The sequence below is a fragment of the Mirounga leonina genome, unplaced genomic scaffold, assembly GCF_011800145.1.
Source record: "Mirounga leonina isolate KUSES-001 unplaced genomic scaffold, KU_Mleo_1.0 Mir_101664, whole genome shotgun sequence".
Lineage (NCBI taxonomy): Eukaryota > Metazoa > Chordata > Mammalia > Carnivora > Phocidae > Mirounga > Mirounga leonina.
The window spans coordinates 15,023,574-15,041,320 of NW_023270175.1; the positions used below are offsets into that span (position 1 = coordinate 15,023,574).

A 17,747-nucleotide genomic window follows, 5' to 3' on the forward strand; every position below is an offset into this window, starting at 1 on the left:
CTAGTAAAGGTGAACAAGAACTGGGGAAGAACCAGAGAAGTTATTAGTCACTAGCATCCTCTGCATTACCTACTGGCTGGTGAAGCTGCCTTGTCCGGGAAATAGGCATAAAAAGTAAATCCACTGTGCTTGGACTCTAGGGAGTTGGTTGTGATTGGCTTTAACCAGAGCTTCTCTGACTCTCTTGAACTGCCACATTGCTGTCATTATTCTCTAGAAACTTTCCACTCTTGTGATTTTTGAGGAAGATTTCTTTTTTTTAAAATTTTATTTATTTATTAGACACACACACACACAGAGCACAAGCAGGGGGAGCGGCAGGCAGAGGGAGAAGCAGGCTCCGCGCTGAGCAGGGAGCCCGACGAACGGCTCCATCCCAGGACCCTGGGATCATGACCTGAGCCGAAGGCAGAAGATTAATCGACTGAGCCACCCAGCAGCCCTTTGAGGAAGATTTCATGATGGATCATTCCACTCTCCCACATGCCTTTTTTGGAGGCAGAATTCTGCACTAAATGGTTTAGAAGGTTGGCCTGTGACTACATTTCCTATGTGCTTAGAGTTTACTTATAAATAATAACATTTGCTTATAAGTAAAATACATTTACTACTAAATATCTTTTTTATATTCCCTCTTGCTAGTCTCCTTGTCAGACATTGGGATTGCTCTTTCACAATCCCCTTCTTATGTATCTCAAGATAAACACTTCTCAACAAGTGGTGCCTTCTGGCAAATGTTTCACATGTCCCTGTGTTCACTTTTCCAAAGATACTAACTTTTGCATAGAAAGATGACACTCCTGATGACAACCAACAGAACTTTCTCTGAATTGTGTTTCCATTTAACAAAGATGGGTTGGCACCGATTCATATACTTTCCTTTCCCATAGTTAATAGAGTGGGGCTACATTCAAAGGTATGGTCTGAAATACAGTTAGGTCAATTGGCTTATGCTAGGACTTAGCCCAGGATGTTGGCTGTATAAGCCCTAGATGCTAACCACTGAATTTACCAACCAGATATTTCTGTATCTTAGAGACTTTCAGGTTTATTTCAGGTCATGGCGCCTGCCGAACAAAATGTGTGGAAGACTGAGTGGTTCAAAAGTAGTTTGCAAGCTTTGCATCTTGTGACTCTCCCTGAACTTTGAAGATGCTTTTCCTCTGGTGCTTAATAGTTTTAATAAGAGCTAACGTGCCATTGTCCTTTGTGTGGAAAGAGGACACTGCTGAGGGAGTTTTATTTATGTGATAAATTATGTTTTCGATATAGCATTGAGCACGGTACTTGACTTTTATTTTAAGGCTCCTGACAACTCTGGCTATTTGCTTGTGTGCAGACATTTCAGCAGAATTTGGATATGCTGGAGTTGGAGACATTGGCCTGCTGTTCTCCACTTCTTATATAAACAACCCGAGCTGTCATTTTGGAGGAAGCAATGCAAATATCTTTGATAATAGGTTATTATTCCCTGATTGTGATTTTTCCTTAGAGGTGCAGGCCTGGAAAATGCAGTTAAAAAAAAAGAGTTGAGGTTGCCTGGGTGGCTCAGTCGTTAAGCGTCTGCCTTCGGCTCAGGTCATGATCCCAGGGTCCTGGGATCGAGCCCCGCATCGGGCTCCCTGCTCTGCAGGAAACCTGCTTCTCCCTCTCGCGCTCCCCCTGCTTGTGTTCCCTCTCTTGCTGTCTCTCTCTGTCAAATAAATAAATAAAATCTTAAAAAAAAATGGGTTGAAATGAATTCGGAGAAGGGAAATGATATTTAAAGGAACTCTGGATCATCTTATTGCAATGCTTTTCCCAGTTGACTATTTTGTTAAATTTGGGTTTTTACATATTAGAATCTTTAAAAACTGATTGACATGCTTGGAACCTGAAAATCTTTATAAAACAGAAGGGTCACTGAATAGACAAAGCCACTTATACACTAAACTTCCTTCAAAAATCCTAGGATACTGCTTTTTTCCCTAGGAATACATCAGCCTTATAACTACTTTCCTTTTGATTTCCCACGTAGCTGGGAGCCTCTTGGTTTGTCTTGGGAGAGTCATATTCTCCATATTGACCTAGATAAACTCTGTCTCCTTACTTATCTACTGTCATTATTTATTTTTTTGTGTGTGAAACTGACCTACCTAGGATGGCTTCAGGCCACCTACAGAATGAGCTGTTCTTTTACCTTTTGATTTCAAAGAGATAGAAGATGATCTAAAATCTATACATATCAAAATCATAGACATATGAAACTCACACTACATTCCAGCCTTGGATCCACAGTCGGCATGACACTTCTTGAAAGTAGATAGAAGATTAAGGATTTGGGGCACCGTTCAATGACTATAGTGAACATCCTGTAAGTGATCTAGATTTGTGCCACATCAGCATTAGGCAGATGAAGCGCTCTGTGAAGGTTACAGCAGGCTAAGACCAGTGTCTGGAGCTTATTAGTGGTTATAGCCCATCAAACTCATCTACAGGTACACGCATGCCTCTTTGCAAAATGTGCACCTGGGTACAAAGGACAGAAGGGAAGATTACACAATTTCTGTAGCTGTTCCAAACTTCTTGGTCCTTTTGATCTTGGCTTTGTAAATGATCAGTTCAATTTTTTGTTCTGTGGGTGGAGGGTCAAAGACTACTGCTACTAACTACCACTCGTTAACTGAGCACTTATGAGCCAGGCGCTTTGCTAAGTGATTTATACATATGCTATCTCATTTAATCCCCACAACTTCCCTATTGAGGAATTTAACATCATCATCGCCATTTACAGATAAAGAATTTTTCCCAGGGGCACACACCTAGCAAGTGGTGGATCTGGGATTCAAACCCAGGTAGCCTGTGTTCCCAACCACTATGCTTTACTGACTTTTTATATTGGTAGAACTATGAAGGAGAGTCTACCCTGGAGGCCTGATTTTGTCTCTTGCACTCTCTGTGAAAGGCTTAGAGAAAAGTTAGGCTCTCCTTTGTAATTCCAGAAAGTGTTCTTCTGCATTTGACAGAGTGAGGAGAGTAGGTTTGAACTGAATGAGCAATAAATAACATTATCCAGGAATGCATTTCCACAGATATTACCAAATCAGAATAACCACCTTGCAGACTTATTTTGTTCTTGTGTCCTCCAATTTTAGCAAGTGCATGATGAATCAACAGAAAATATTTCCTGAAGATGCCAATTAACATCTTACATCATCCCTTATATTTGTAAAGCGGCTCATACTTTTCCAAGTGCTTTCACATGAAAGAAAGTGAGGACACTTAATCAACAATTGGGTCATTTATTGAATTAGCCTTCATAAGGAGGAATAATTAACCAGCTCTAAAATTCTAGTGTTTGTTTTCCAAGGGTAGTGTTGAATCTGAAATTATAGAGAAACCTCTTTTGGGTCAACAAGTAGACAAAAATGATTTATTTTTTTCTATATTGCCATGTTTCAGAGGAGGACAGGATAAATGATTCCAAAATAGATGTTCTTTTTCTGGAATATAGAAATGGCAACAAAAAGTAGTGTTTATTTAGCATTGTTACGTGATTTCAGGCATAAACTCTAACGGATCACTCATTTACAGGTGAGTAATGTGGAGAGCTACTAGGGACTCTTAAAGAGGATTTTTTTTCAATGGTTCTTGGTGCCTCTATCAAATGTGAACAACATTAACTGCCATCTCCAGCTCTGTGATGGCATAATTTGATTGCTACATATATCGAGGTTTGTGCCACTTTCTTTTCCATATGCCGCCCACCTACCTAGTGTGGCAGATGAACACATAAAAGCCAAGGTTACGTGTAATGCCATATGCCCTCGCTCTCTCTTCAGTTCTGGTCAACACTCAAAATTTATAGTTGCGAGTGCCTTTCCAAAACCAAAGTTCTTTCACTTTTGTTTTCTTGTTTAACTACCATGACAGCCTTAGGAGACAATGTGCGTTTTTATCCCACTTCTTGCTGTTCAGGAAGCTCAGACTGGGAGACCATAAGGAACTTGCCTGAGGTCACACGCTAATAAATGGCAGAATCTGGACTCACACCCCGGATCGTCTATGTTCTTTCTACTAGACATGCTGCCTTGGTCAAAGCGAAATAGGTGATTAAAGAACTTGAGTTATGCCCCAGTGATCCGGAAGAAAAGAAAATGTTCTAAGCTTAAAAACAAGTCTGTGTTAAGTTTGCTCATTTTTAGTAGTCATCGCTTTCTATTTTAAATACTTTCACATTTAAAGTTACCGATAGATTGAGGTCTTTGAGAAAAGTGTGGCCATGTTAGCAGTGCCTTCCTGCCGTGGTTGATGTAGACTAAGCTCCCTCTTTACCTTGTAGAGACTAGCACTGCCCCCACTCTCATTTCTACATTTATAGTAGGAGCCTTCGGATCAGCAGGAGGGACTGGCTGTGACTGATGGGGATTGACTGAGAGCATGTGTCTCAAATGAATAGAGCAGAACATTGCTGATTTAAGATGCTTACGTTTGGACTGCTGCAACAACCAATTGCTGAGTAGGTAGATTGCTGCACAATTGATATTGTCCAGGCATGAGAACAGTGAAAGAAAATGGGAAAATCCACTGGAGGTTTGGTGTGTATGAATTTTTTATTATTGTTGTGGAAAACCCACAAAAGGTTAAATTTATCATCTCGACCATTTTTAAATGTACAGTTCGGTAGTGTTACATGTATTCATATTGTTTGCAACAGACCTTTAGAACTTTTTCATCTCGCAACACTGAAACTCCCTCTCCCCCCTTCCTTTGGCAATCACCTTTCTACTTTCTGTTGCTGTGATTTGACCACTTTGGTTCCTTCCTATGAGTGGAATCATGAACTAGTTCCCTTTTGGGCACTGGCTTAGTTCACTTTGTCCTCGAGGTTCATCTATGTTGTAGTAGGTGACCAGATTGCCTTGTTTGAGGCTGTGTAATATTCTGTTAAACGGACACACCGGATTTTGTCTATCCTGGTACGAGTTTTAATGCCATCTGATCCATTAGTTGGTGGTCACTATAGAAACAGGTGCTTCAGTTGGTCAAACTATGACCAAACAGGATAAAGTAAACAGATGGTACAAGGGCTACCACATAGCTTCTTTGGTTTCATTTTACTACTCCCTGGGTCTTGTTAATCAGCTGTTTGAGCCATTCTCCACTCTTAATCTCTTATCCCTTTTGCCCCCTTTTACTACCCCCTAGCTGGGCCTGTTGTCCAGCGGTTTTGCTGGGCCTTGATGGAGGTATTTACAGAAATCTCAGAAAAATTGCTTTCATCATCTCTGTCCTGCTGTTTGCCAGCAACTCCCTCCTTCCAGAATCCTACCACATATCCTTCTGTCTGGGTTATCTGGAGTGTGGTCACTGACCTCTGCTTTGCTTTGACAGTGAGACAGGTCCCATAGTCACTGAAGCATTGAGAGGATGTGGTGGGGATGGAGGTGGTGAGATTTTCATCTCCGGTGGCAAGAACTTTTAAAATAAACTTTTTTTTCCCCCTGGGAGATCCCTTTATTCAAGCAAACTTATTATAATCCAGATTTTCTTGATTCCCTACAGAGCTTCACAAAATTTAGAAGTCTGTCCCTGCAGGAAATTTTACTTATAATGGTCTTCATTTGAAAGATCTAATTCTGTTCCCTTTCAGTGTGCACATGGGAGAGTGATGGAAGTGCACAAAGAAAAGGCAGGTAACCCCTGAAGAACTTGAGTTTCAATATCATCTGTATCACTCAGGGTGATGGAGGACATTCTGTAGACATGAAAGGGTTAGCAAGAAAGAGAAGCAGAGACAATGGGAAACATCAGGCAAGAGTTGAAGAAGGGAAAAGAAGGTGTCTTTTCTGTTCCCAAACTACTATTTTTGTTTTTTTTTTTCCTTTTTTCTCCCCTGATTGCCATAACTTTTCATGCCTGGATGTTATTACATATGTATTTTCCAAAACAACAGAAAATGCTAACTCCACTTGTTTAAAGTTGAATTGACATGTAGATTTTGAGAAAGAGGCTTTCTAGTTCCCCTTCTATCCAGTTGTGGTTGGTTTATCTGAAGCTTGCAAAAAATTCTAAGGACACTAGAAAATGGTTTTTTCAATTATGTAGAAAGCGGAAGACAAGCAGGGAAGGCAGAGGTCCGCTGCCTGGGACAGGTGGTGTAATGCTGCTGAGGGATGAGAGAGGGGAAAGTTGTATTTTCTCTGTTAAGGAGAATGACCACAAAGAACACTGACTCAAAGTTACTGGAGTCCACGATGAGTTGAAGGGCCTGCAACACAGCACCTAACTTCTTTAAAGTGAGTTCAAGTTTCCTGGCCAGGAAGAATGACCTCTTAGAACTTGCAAATGGGTTTTTAGAACAAATTTTTTTGTGATTGTTGAGAAATAGTGGGCAGTAGAAGATGTGCTGGAAGATTGGAGGTGGGTAAACATAGTTCTGACTTCAAGAAGAATCAGAAGATGTGCCTCACAAATTGCATGGAGGAAACCTGATGTCAATTTGGAAAAGATGTATGTGTTATTAAATCATTGTTTCTTAGTTCTTAGATAGGGAAGTGGGGTTTATGGATACCATGAATGGAAACAAATTATGTCAAGGGATTTTTTTCCTCTTTTAAACAGAGTTACCTGCCTGATAAGGTTTCTTTGTGGATAAGTTGAAGAAAATATAGGTGAAGGTAGTGGCTTTCAAACTTGTTTTGACTGTGACCCTCAGTAAGAACTATATTTTACACCATTATCTAGGATCTACAATTGAAATAAAATTTCATGAAACAATACTTACTCACCCTTACTACACATGATGCATTCTAAGGTTTTGTGTTCCATTTCTTTTCTTCTTAAAGCTGGTCATAGGCCAATATATTGATTTCCTGCTCCACTATGAATCGCAACCCATAGGTGATAGTTCAAACAGATGGGTTTACAATCTAACAGATAACTAGTTCAGTGGTGCCACAATTTCATCTTGGCCTATCTATTCATCAATATTATCATGGATGAGGACATAGAAGGCATTCATTAAATCCGTAGGTGACACAAGGCTGGGAAGGATAGTGAAGATACTGGATAATGGCAGAAGAATACCAAGATATGGACTGAATCTAATGAGATGGAATTGAATATAGACTACTGTAAGATCCTGCACTATGATGCAAATAACCAACTGTACAAGTATAAGATGAGGAGACGGGGATGAGAGACATGTGAATTTTTAGCTCTCTGTAATCACATCATAGATCAAAAGTGCCCCAAAGTCCAATTTAACTTTAGCTGTGGTTTCTTAATCTGTCCTCTTTATTTCCTTAGCATTTTGCAAAAATGTCGTCTTGGGGTCGCCATGTGAACTACCATTGGGTGGAAGTGGGCCTGAATAGGGAAGGTTTTGGGATATTACTTCTTGTTTGAGTCTGTTGTTTGCATCAGTTTTATAAATGGGGACTTATTTCATTTGAAGTAAATGTTCTTTGGCAAAAGTCCTTTTGAAAACCACCAGGCAAAATGAACCGAAACAGAGAATATAGAAAGAGGGTTGTGATAGTCCCCATTCTACCTCTGAGTTAGAGCACATCTGAATTATTTGATTCATTTCTGGAAACATCACTTTCAAAGAGATTAATAAATGGGAACATGTTCAGAGAAGAGTGAGGGGAATGGTAAAAGAACTCAAAACCATGCCAAGTGAGGGGCAGTTCAATGAATCGGGGATGTGACTTAGGAGGCCTGAGAGAGTTGTTCACATAGATTGAGGAGGCTGTCATGTGTAAGAGGCAGTTTTATATAGCAGTTTGGTGAAAAGAATGTGGACTTGGGCAGCAGGTGGACCAGGTTTAAATTTCAACTCTGGACAAGCCAGTCATATTGGAGAGATGGAAATAAAGCTTCCCTAATGTTGTTTAAAAAAAAATTTCAACTCTGTCACTTATTGGTTGTGTGAACTTGACCAAGTTACTCAACTTCTTTGAACCCTGTTTTTCACATTTATTAAAAATAGGGAAACAAAATACTTACCTTGAAGGACTGTCATGAGGATAAATAAGATAACATATATGAAAGTGCCCAGTATAGTCCTTGGTTCACTAATATATTTATTGCATATAAAACAGATTAGATTAATAACATAGGGCTTCAAGAGTTGCAGTAAGACTAGATGGTGAAAGTTAGAGGAATGCTAAAAAGTTAAAGTTAAAGGTCTCCCAGAAGAACTTTCTATCAGTCAGGGACATTCAAAGATGGAATGAGCTGCCTGGAAGAGGTAGCGAGTTTTCTGTCACAAGAGGCATTTGAAGAGAGGTTGGTTACTACATGGTGAGAATATTCTGGAGCAAAGTCCAGCATCAAATGATTGGGAAGAAGAGTAGGATTTCTAGTAGACTAGCTGAACAGATTAAATGCATGGGGCCAAAGTTTGCTCCTCCAAAGAAAGAGTTACTGTCCTTCCTTCATAACCATGGATGATGCCTCCCTCCACCTGTTAGGTCCATTTGACAACTGGGTGCTTTTGGGAACCACTGGGGAGTATACAGATGATCCAACAAGCATTTATAAAGAACTGGTTCTATACTGGATACTATAGACAAACATCTGAAAGTGTGTGTCTTATGGACAGTGGGTCAACTGCATTGTCTATGCACACAAAAGGTCCATGTTCTTGTATATCTGCTATTGGGCTGATTTCGGGAGAGCAATAGGCTGGCTCCAAGGAGTACGCCAGCTCTCAAATTTGCTGTCAACACCAAGAGACTTGGTCTAACTCCTAGTTCCATTCTAGTCGGGCATGAGATGGAAGTGAGTTACCAGAGCAGGATGATTCAAAAGCAGCAATGGAAATAAAGAGCCCAATCTCTTCATAATCAACTCATCTCCTGAAATGAAAGGCCTAGTTGTTTATAGCAGTGCTTACAAAGGGCAGTTATGCTTCAGAGTTTATACAGAGAATTCAGTTTCACATTTCAGTAAATCAAAAAAAAGGTATTGATTTTGAACAAATGGCTGATTTTATTATCAGAGCAAATTTCATTTCTTGAGATGATTAGGTTTTATTAAACTATTTCCTAAGTGCCACTAAACACACATTCTGTGAATAAACAGCATATTCTTCAACCAAACAGCATTTGTCACCCACTAACTACAATGATATTTGGTCATCTCCAATTGTCACTGAAAATGTAGAAGTTGGAAAAAGGCACACTAGGGGTCAAAAAGCTTGTGCTTGAATCTTGGCTGTATCCCTTCATAACTCTGTGGTCACCACATGATACATAATCCTTCTGACTACCAGCTTTCTCCTCTGTAGCTAGAGATAATTATACCTACCTCTCAAGGGTGGTTGGGTTGTGGAGATAAAATGGAACAGTGTGAATAAGATGCTTAGCATAGTTCCTGGCACATAGTAAGCTCTCAATAAATGGTAGCAGTTATTGTTAGAATTACTATAGGGAGGACATCATGATCCACTGAAGCTTAAGGCAGACTATCAAGGATTCATTCTTCCCAGGGTTCAGGTTTGCCTCAGAAAAGTGCATAAGACAAAAGCAAGGAAGAGAAAGAAGAATGTCTTCCATATGACTTCTCAGCTTCCAAAGGTACTATGCTACCATGGATGGGCCTTCCCTTGCTGGGGACCTTTTGGTTTTGAAATGCCGGGAAAGTAACAAGGAACTTTAGGAATGGGGTTACATTTCTGTAGAGCAATCTTCATGGTTGGAAGGACCTGGAGAAAACTGTTGGTTCCTCTTCCTGAGTCCAGAGAGGCTTGTATTTCAAGCAGTCATAGATTGTTGCTATCCAACATTTGTTTTTGTTTTTTTTTTTTTTTTAAGATTTTATTTATTTGTCAGAGAGAGAGAGACCATGCACACAAACAGGGGAAGGGGCAGGCAGAGGCAGAGGGAGAAGCAGGCTCCCCGTTGAGCAGGGAGCCCGATGCGGGACTCGATCCCAGGACCCTGGGATCATGACCTGAGCCGAAGGCAGACGCTTAATGACTGAGCCACCCAGGCGTCCCTATCCAACATTTGTTTTAAAAGTTTAAAAAAGTGGAGACTCTATAAGGTCTTTTGATAATGTATGATGCTGCCACACAGTCTGAGAATCAGTAAGCTCCTCATAAGATCTGATTCAAATCTTCATGCTGCAAGGCCTCTGTTTTCTCTCATGTCTGTTTCTGTCAGCAGACTCTGTGTGCTCTCATTTAGACATTTGTCTCCACCCTCACCCATCAATATATTTTGATTTACTGAAATATGAAACTGAGCACTGTGTAAGCTTAGCTGGATCACTGTAAGAACTACTAGAAACAATGGGGGCTTTGCTCTTGGAAGGTGTTATGAAGCTCCCAACTCAGCTTCCTTCCTTCTAGCTGAAGACAGCCCATGTTCTTAAGTACAGTCCTGGAAAACATAGGGCCCCAATCTGCCACAGCTGTCTAAACAGACGGGGGAAACCCTGGCCATCGAGGCTGAGCATCTGGGCAGCTGTGCCACACACTGGCTTCCTCCTGGTAGACACTCTATGCGCTCACCCAGCGGAATTCACTCGGCGTTCGCCACCTTTTGTCCACCTGTGCCACATCTGGGTGCTGATTTGCACACACCTGGGGGCTGATCTGCTTTAATGCCAGAGCCTCCCCTTCTCAGCCAAGCATCTCAAAAAAGTGATCTATTTTCACTTTCCCCATTTCCTCACCTCCCACTCTACCACTGCAATCCTACTCCAATTAATTAGCACTCTACCACAGGCACTCCTATCAAAGTCACGAATGCTGTCAAACCAAATGGCTTCTTTAAAAAAAAAAAAAAAAAAAAGCTTCTTTTATGTGACCTCTAAAGCAGCAGTTGATATTAACCATTCCCTTCCTTTTGAAAAGCTTCTTTCCCTTGGCTTTTTGACTGCCCACATTCCTGGTTTTCCTCCTACCTGTCAGGTTTTTCCCTCTGGTCTCCTTTGTGGTCTCCCACTCCTCAGCCTTCTCTTGAGTATTGATATCCTTGGAGTCTGGTCTTAAGCCTTCTCTCTCTCTCTCTTTTTTCCTGATGCTATGTACTTTCCCTGGAAGATCTCATCCACCGCCCTATTTGCCGTTACCATGTGTGGACTGATAATCCCAAATCTAACCTCCATTTCAGACCTTGAGCTTTAGACAATATGTCTTGAGCTGAGCCCATCACTCAACCCTTGTCCCCAAACCTGCCTCTCCTCTTTCTGTATTCCTCATCTCAGAGAATGGTACCATCATACCTGGACTTCCTTAATTCTGAAATTAAGTCCAGTCAACAAGTTCTTTGATTTTAGCACCAATATTTCACTAATCTGTCTAGGTTTCTTGATCCATACTGCTGCTACTTTAGGTCTGGCCATTTTCATTGCTTGCCTCTGTAACCTGCATAAAGCTGAGCAGCTTCGTGGTCAGTGTCATCAGAGTTGTATCCCAAAGAAACATCATCTGGACATCCAAAAAACATTGGAAAGCAATTTAATTTTTACAGAAGTCTTTTGACAAGGTGCTGGATCATATATATATATGTTTTGTCCCCACCACACCTGTATTACTTCAACGGCCTCTGAAGCGGTCTCCCTGCCTGTAACACCATTTCCCTCCACTCAATTCTCTATGCGATAGCTAGAATGATCTTTTTCAAAAGTACTTCTCTGCTTAATATTATTATTGGCTCCCCATTGTCCACTGGATAAAACTTCACCTTGTCATCCCCACTTACCTCTAGCTTCGTCTCTCACTACTTTTCCATATTCTTTGCACTGATCTTCTGGTATTGGCATACATGTTAACTGTGCCTGCTGAGCACTTACTATGCATACCCGAAGAACATACAGTCTACCTTGATAGACTAGTTGGATACAGTTTGGCAAGAGAACAGATTACATTCTTAAATGCGGTGATACTAAATTTTTGTAAGAGAATGAAACAACAGCGAGGATTAGAACCATCAGGGAAGCATCCCCTGGAGGAGGTGAGGTATGAGGAGGATGGAGAATGGGATTTGGAGCAGCAGAGATAATTCCAGACTAAGGGGATGGGACCATGCGAAGCAAGCCCCTAATAAAGGTGGAGGGTCATAATCTGGTCACTGAGATGGAGATCATTACAGACTCATTGTTTTGTGCCAGGCTAAGAGGAAAAATTCTAATGACTCTTTAGGGTGCTTTAAACACAGAACAGGAAATAATGGACAGCAGCAAAGAAAGCTGCCAAATAATTTGGACACGAAGCCTGCTTTCTCTCCCAGTCAGCCTTGCTAATTTCTAATACCCACCACCTACCCTGCCCCATTCAATTCCCCATCCACCCCCCCAAACTACTGGTTTTCTTTTTAAGAGATTTAATTTATTTATTTGAGAGAGAGACAGCAAGAGCAAGGGGAGGGGCAGAGGGAGAAGGACAAGCAGCCTCCCCAGTCAGCATGGAGCCGGATGCGGGGCTCTATCCCAGGACCCTGAGACTATGACCTGAGCCATAGTCAGACACTTAACCAACTGAGCCACCCAGGTGCCCCAAAACTACTGTTTTTCTAAAGCTGATGTTGTGTAAAATAAAGAGAAGGGAGGGCATCGGGGAAACTGAAATGCCATAGGGAAAATGTGATTCTGTCTCTTGGTTACCAGGGCTCCTTTTCAATGGGCTACACTCTACATCCCAGCCTGAAAGGGCTGAGGTAGCTTTTATTGTGGCAATTATGGCTAGCAAATACCATGTGAGAAAGAACCCTTCTCCTGGTGATGAGGATCATATGTTTGCTCTATTTAGACAAAGAATTCTCTTTTGAGCATAACTTTTCCATACAGAAACAGAGAGGTTGTTTAGACTTGACTGATTGCAATACTAAGTGTCCTATTTTAAGTTAAAAATATCCCACAAGTGAATCATATACGTGCATCTTCTCTTTTTCGTCCCCCTCCTCCATAGAAACACATTCACACCCTTCCTTACTGCCATAAATAATGCTCCTTTTCCTTGCCTTCTGTAGGATTTTGCATCACGGAAAGTTAGGCTGCTCTACGACTTGATAGCCTGATTCACTCAAATCTCTCTGAAGAATGGCTCATTCACTGGGCCAGTTTTCCAGGCCTTCCAATTCCCCTTTTATTTTTGTAGTTGACTATATCTGACTACTTTCGGCCTCTCTGGAGTGTGGTAGGGGCACATAGAGAAGAAGAAACTCCCCAAATAGGCACATTTCTAGTGTTTTATAGCCATGCGTATGTTGGACAGGGATGGGAGGGGAGAATAGAGCTAATGACTATAGCAAGGTTTCTGGATGATGTGTTCACTTAAGTTCCCCTGTGATCCTAGGTTCCAGGTGGTACAGAGAATGAAGCAACAGGAATGTCCTGACTGTGGAGGATATCGCCGGTGGCCCACCCATGCAGCAACCCTCCATTCCGTGCCAAGAGAAGCCCGATTTTGGTTCAAGAATTAGGTAGCAATATACTTTGGGAAGGTGACCCTGTTCCAGAGGGTCTGAATCCATTTTGGTGATCCCCATTTCCCCTTTTAAGGGGACTTTAAGGGGACTCCACCAGTGACTGATGGAGGCAAGAGCACTTGACTCGATTCCTGTCCGTGTGACACAAGAAGGAAATCTGCGGGCATTTTTCTCACCTCTGATCACCTCACCGTGTGACATCAGGAGACTTTATTGTTGAAACTATTTTTTAGGTACATGTTTCATTATTTGCAGTCAAAACCACCCTGTCTGATACACTCACTAACCACTCCTAAAATTCTCAACTTCTACTCTAATTCATTTGAAAAGATGATCTAATAATCTACTTCACCAGAGTCACAGATTCATGGACGATAAGAGCATGAAAATCCCTTTGAGGCCTGTCTATAGTCTATTTCTCTCCTTCTAAATACCAATCTCTTCGTGTCCGCAGACTAGGGAAGGCACCCACAGGGTGCTGGAATTGTGCTGTATGCTCTCTAATCTCTCTACCTGTCGAATCCCGATTTTGTACAACTGTGGTAAAATCAGAATTTTCGACTCAGGTGAAAGTTACGCTGAACTTTCCCTTTTGTTCTGACAAAGAGCTTTCCTAAACAAATGTAAACTAGATCTCAGAGGGAGCATCTCCTCTACCGAAGACTTTCAAATGCCCTAAAGATAGCTGTTTACATACACATGAATAACAAGTCATGCTTACATATACATTACAAAAGATTTCCAAGGACTTTGGTCGTCAGTGCTTTTCCGAATGTGAGTCACTGTATTATTTAAAAATAATAAAATTATGTATCTTGGAAAATATTCCACAAAAGACTGGCCTTACCCTCCAATTGATTTAACTTTGAGAGCCTTCATTCTTATTCTTATGCCAACATTCCACCTAGCATTACTCCCAAGGGAGTTTTTCTGAGGAGGAAAAAAGGAACTTACAGAAAGAGAAACTTCTGCTCCCTGGTGTTATAAAAGATACACCAGGCTTCCTTTCTACCCAATTCCTGCATGAGAAAATTGTTATCCATTTCCATGATGCCAAATGGTGATAGCGCTTGAAAACCAGCGGTGCCTACCTGAGTGATGTCCATTCCCGAGTCACAGCTCAGTGGCTGCGTGGAAGTCAGACCGTTTGAGCCGATTACAGTTGTGATCACCGCTTTCTCATCAATTCTCCGAATCATGGTCCCATCCACGAAGTAAATGAATCCATGCCTATCAACTGTGATGCCTGTTGGGAAAGAGCAAATGAGCATTATTAGTCAAGTGGGCCACATGTGCACCAAGATCCGTAGTTTGAAAGAAGCCATAGAAATGGAAAAGCATTTTAAAGACATATGGATTCAATTTTGCTCAGCACAGACAGGACAGTAACGGGAGAGGTCTGTTCGGACACACATTCACTTCTTTGTGTATTGAGAAGAAATGATAAAATGTAATGTGAGGAAATAAAGTCAGGTCTAACCATTTTGGCTTGTCTAGCTTTACATTGCCACCCCCCCAATACTTGCTTAGCCCCATAAACAGAAAAAAAATCCTCTTTAAGATAAATGGGAAAAGGCAGAAGAGGCAGGGTATGTGACATTCCTTTTGGGCTGTAGATGCGCAGGCCGCCACTTATTTTCATAGTTGCATTAGAAATAACTGACCTGGAAAGTATTAAAGTTATTGTCATCAATTCACAGCTCACAGAGACTTTGTAATAATTCTGATAAACTGGACTGAGTTTTTTCCTCTGTATTACCTATTCAGAGGAGTTTGGAGAGCAAAATTATGGTGTCACAAAGGGAATGTTTAAACTTCTAGAAAAAAATGAAAGCCAATAAAATTCTCACAGTAGCTTTTACACATTGTGTTAATTACAGCCTGGTGTTTTGGAAAATATATAATAGCAGTTAGAAGGCTTGGGTCCTAATACTGAACACATCATTTACAACTCCTGTGTGATTTTGAGTCATTCATCTAAATTGTAGCCTCCTCTTCGGTAAAATATGGAAAAGATTATCTGCTTGTGATATTGTGATTTATAATAAGAAATATATTTGGCTTTCATCTCTGATTTTAGCACAGAGCTGCTAAAACTCTGGAAATTTCCGAAGGGGCAAGAGAGATAAAGGTGTCTTTTGTTATGCTAATGAGGTGGTTTTGGGACTGCATCTAAAGATGGGTTGGTTGCCAGGAGAACCATCCATGAATAGAGGGTTGGAACTTTGAGTGCCGCCCCCAGACGTCTGTGAAGGGGAGAGGGGCTGGAGACTGAGTTCAATCACCAATGGCTAATGGTTTAATCAATCATGCCTATGTAATAAAGCCTCTACTAAAAACCCAAAAGGACAGGCTTTGGAGAGCTTCCAGGTTGGCGAACACATGGAGATTTGGGGAGAGCAGTGCGCGTGGAGAAGGCAAGGAAACTCCATACCCTCTCTCACATACCTTACCCTATGCGGATCTTTCATCTGGCTGTTTCTGACTTATAGCTTTTTATGATAAACGGATCTTTCATCTGGCTGTTTCTGACTTATAGCCTTTTTTTTTTTTTAAAGATTTTATTTATTTATTTGACAGAGAGATGAGAGAGAGCACAAGTAGGCAGAGTGGCAGGCAGAGGGAGAGGGAGAAGCAGGCTCTCCGCTGAGTAGGGAGCCGGACGTGGGGCTCGATCCCAGGACCCTGGGATCATGACCTGAGCCAAAGGCAGCCGCTCAACCGACTGAGCCACCCAGGCGCCCTGGACTTATAGCCTTTTATGATAAACCAGTGATCTAGTAAGTGAAAGGTTTCTCTGAATTCTGTGAGTTGCTCTAGTTCATTAATTGAACCCAAGGAGGGGGTTGTTGGAACCTCCTTCTGGTTGGCTAGAAGCACAGGTGTGTGGGGGGCAGTTTTGTGGGACTGAGCCCTTAACCTATGGGATCTGACCCTTTCTCGGGGTCGATTGTGTCAGAATTGAGTGAAACTGTAGGACACACAGCTGGTATGGGAGAACTGCTTGCTGGTGGCGTGGGGGGGAACCCCCACCCACGCTGGAAATTGGGTCTCAGAACATTGTTTACCGTAGACTTACCTAAGCTAAGGTGACCAACCATCTTAGTTTGGGATTTAGGCTGGGTTCAGTTTTAAAACTGGGACAGTTCTGGACAAACTGGGATGGTTGGTTAGTCTTTGCCTAGGTTGTTATAAATATCATATGAAATAATACATTTAAAAGTGTCAGACACATATAAAGAACATATGGCTCAACTCCTGCTTCCCTTGGTGCTTTTGATAGTGCTCTTGAAAATAACCACATGGCATTACTTTAAAACTAGTCTACAATTTAGTCTTTTCCTACCTCTCCTTTATGCAGTGGAGCTTGTGAAACACAGAATATATATTAAAGTTAGGAACACCTGTGATAACAAGCATGTCCTTTTGGCGTGTGCGCACACACATTCACACACACAGTCATTTTCCTGGTAAAGAGTGTTTATAAACCCAACTTTCAGATGAACTAATTCATTGGCAGGAAGTTAATATTAAGACTTGGCTTTATGGTGTACTTTGATTAATCCTGATGTTCCTCATCAAGTATTAATCCTTAATATCTATACAAGTTACAGATTCATTTTAACTTTCCCTGAATACCTCTAAATTCATCTATGTTTTGGAGGGCTCACCAAGGAAGCCAGCATGTCCAAACAAGGGGAAGTTCATGTTGATAAGTCCCTTTTTCATTTGCAGATACAGAAGGACCTTTAAGGAGGTTTTTAAAAAGACTTTTAAGATTGAGCAAGTCATGAGAGACTATGGACTCTGAGAAACAAACAGGGTTTTAGAGGGGAGGGGGGAGGGTGGATTGGTTAGGCCGGTGATGGGTATTAAGGAGGGCACGTATTGCATGGAGCACTGGGTGTTATATGAAAACAATGGATCGTAGATCACCACATCAAAAACCAATGATGTATTGTATGGTGACTAACATAACATAAAAAAAAAAAAAAGATTGAGTAAGTCAAAGGATGGTGGCACACGAGCATTTCTTACATCTCTAGGACATCTGGGCTGAGGATGAACCAAGGGGTACCTGTGCTTTACGTTTTTCTTGTTTTGGCAAAATCAATTTCTCGAATGCCTACGATTTGGTCTACTTTGTGGCAGGCCTATGATTACCTTCTATGACCTCTGTATTAAATATCAGTGAGTGTGAAATTTAAAATTTGCTTGTCACAAGAGGATGGACTCCTCTTGAGGAGTTGATCTTGATCTCTTGGCATTCCACACGGCCAAATACTCTGATCTTTGCTGTTACCTAATTTGAAATTTGAGCCA

At 41.3% G+C, this 17,747-nt stretch overlaps 1 protein-coding gene across 1 annotated transcript in view; it reads right to left on the bottom strand.

Annotated features, from left to right (window-relative positions):
* The window catches only part of TENM1 (teneurin transmembrane protein 1), a 785,358-nt gene that overhangs the window by 56,599 nt on the left and 711,012 nt on the right, over positions 1–17,747 (bottom strand). Inside the window, exon 25 of the mRNA XM_035008354.1 lies at positions 14,516–14,670. Coding sequence (XP_034864245.1) covers positions 14,516–14,670 — 155 coding nt within the window. The remainder of the gene's footprint in view (positions 1–14,515; positions 14,671–17,747) is intronic.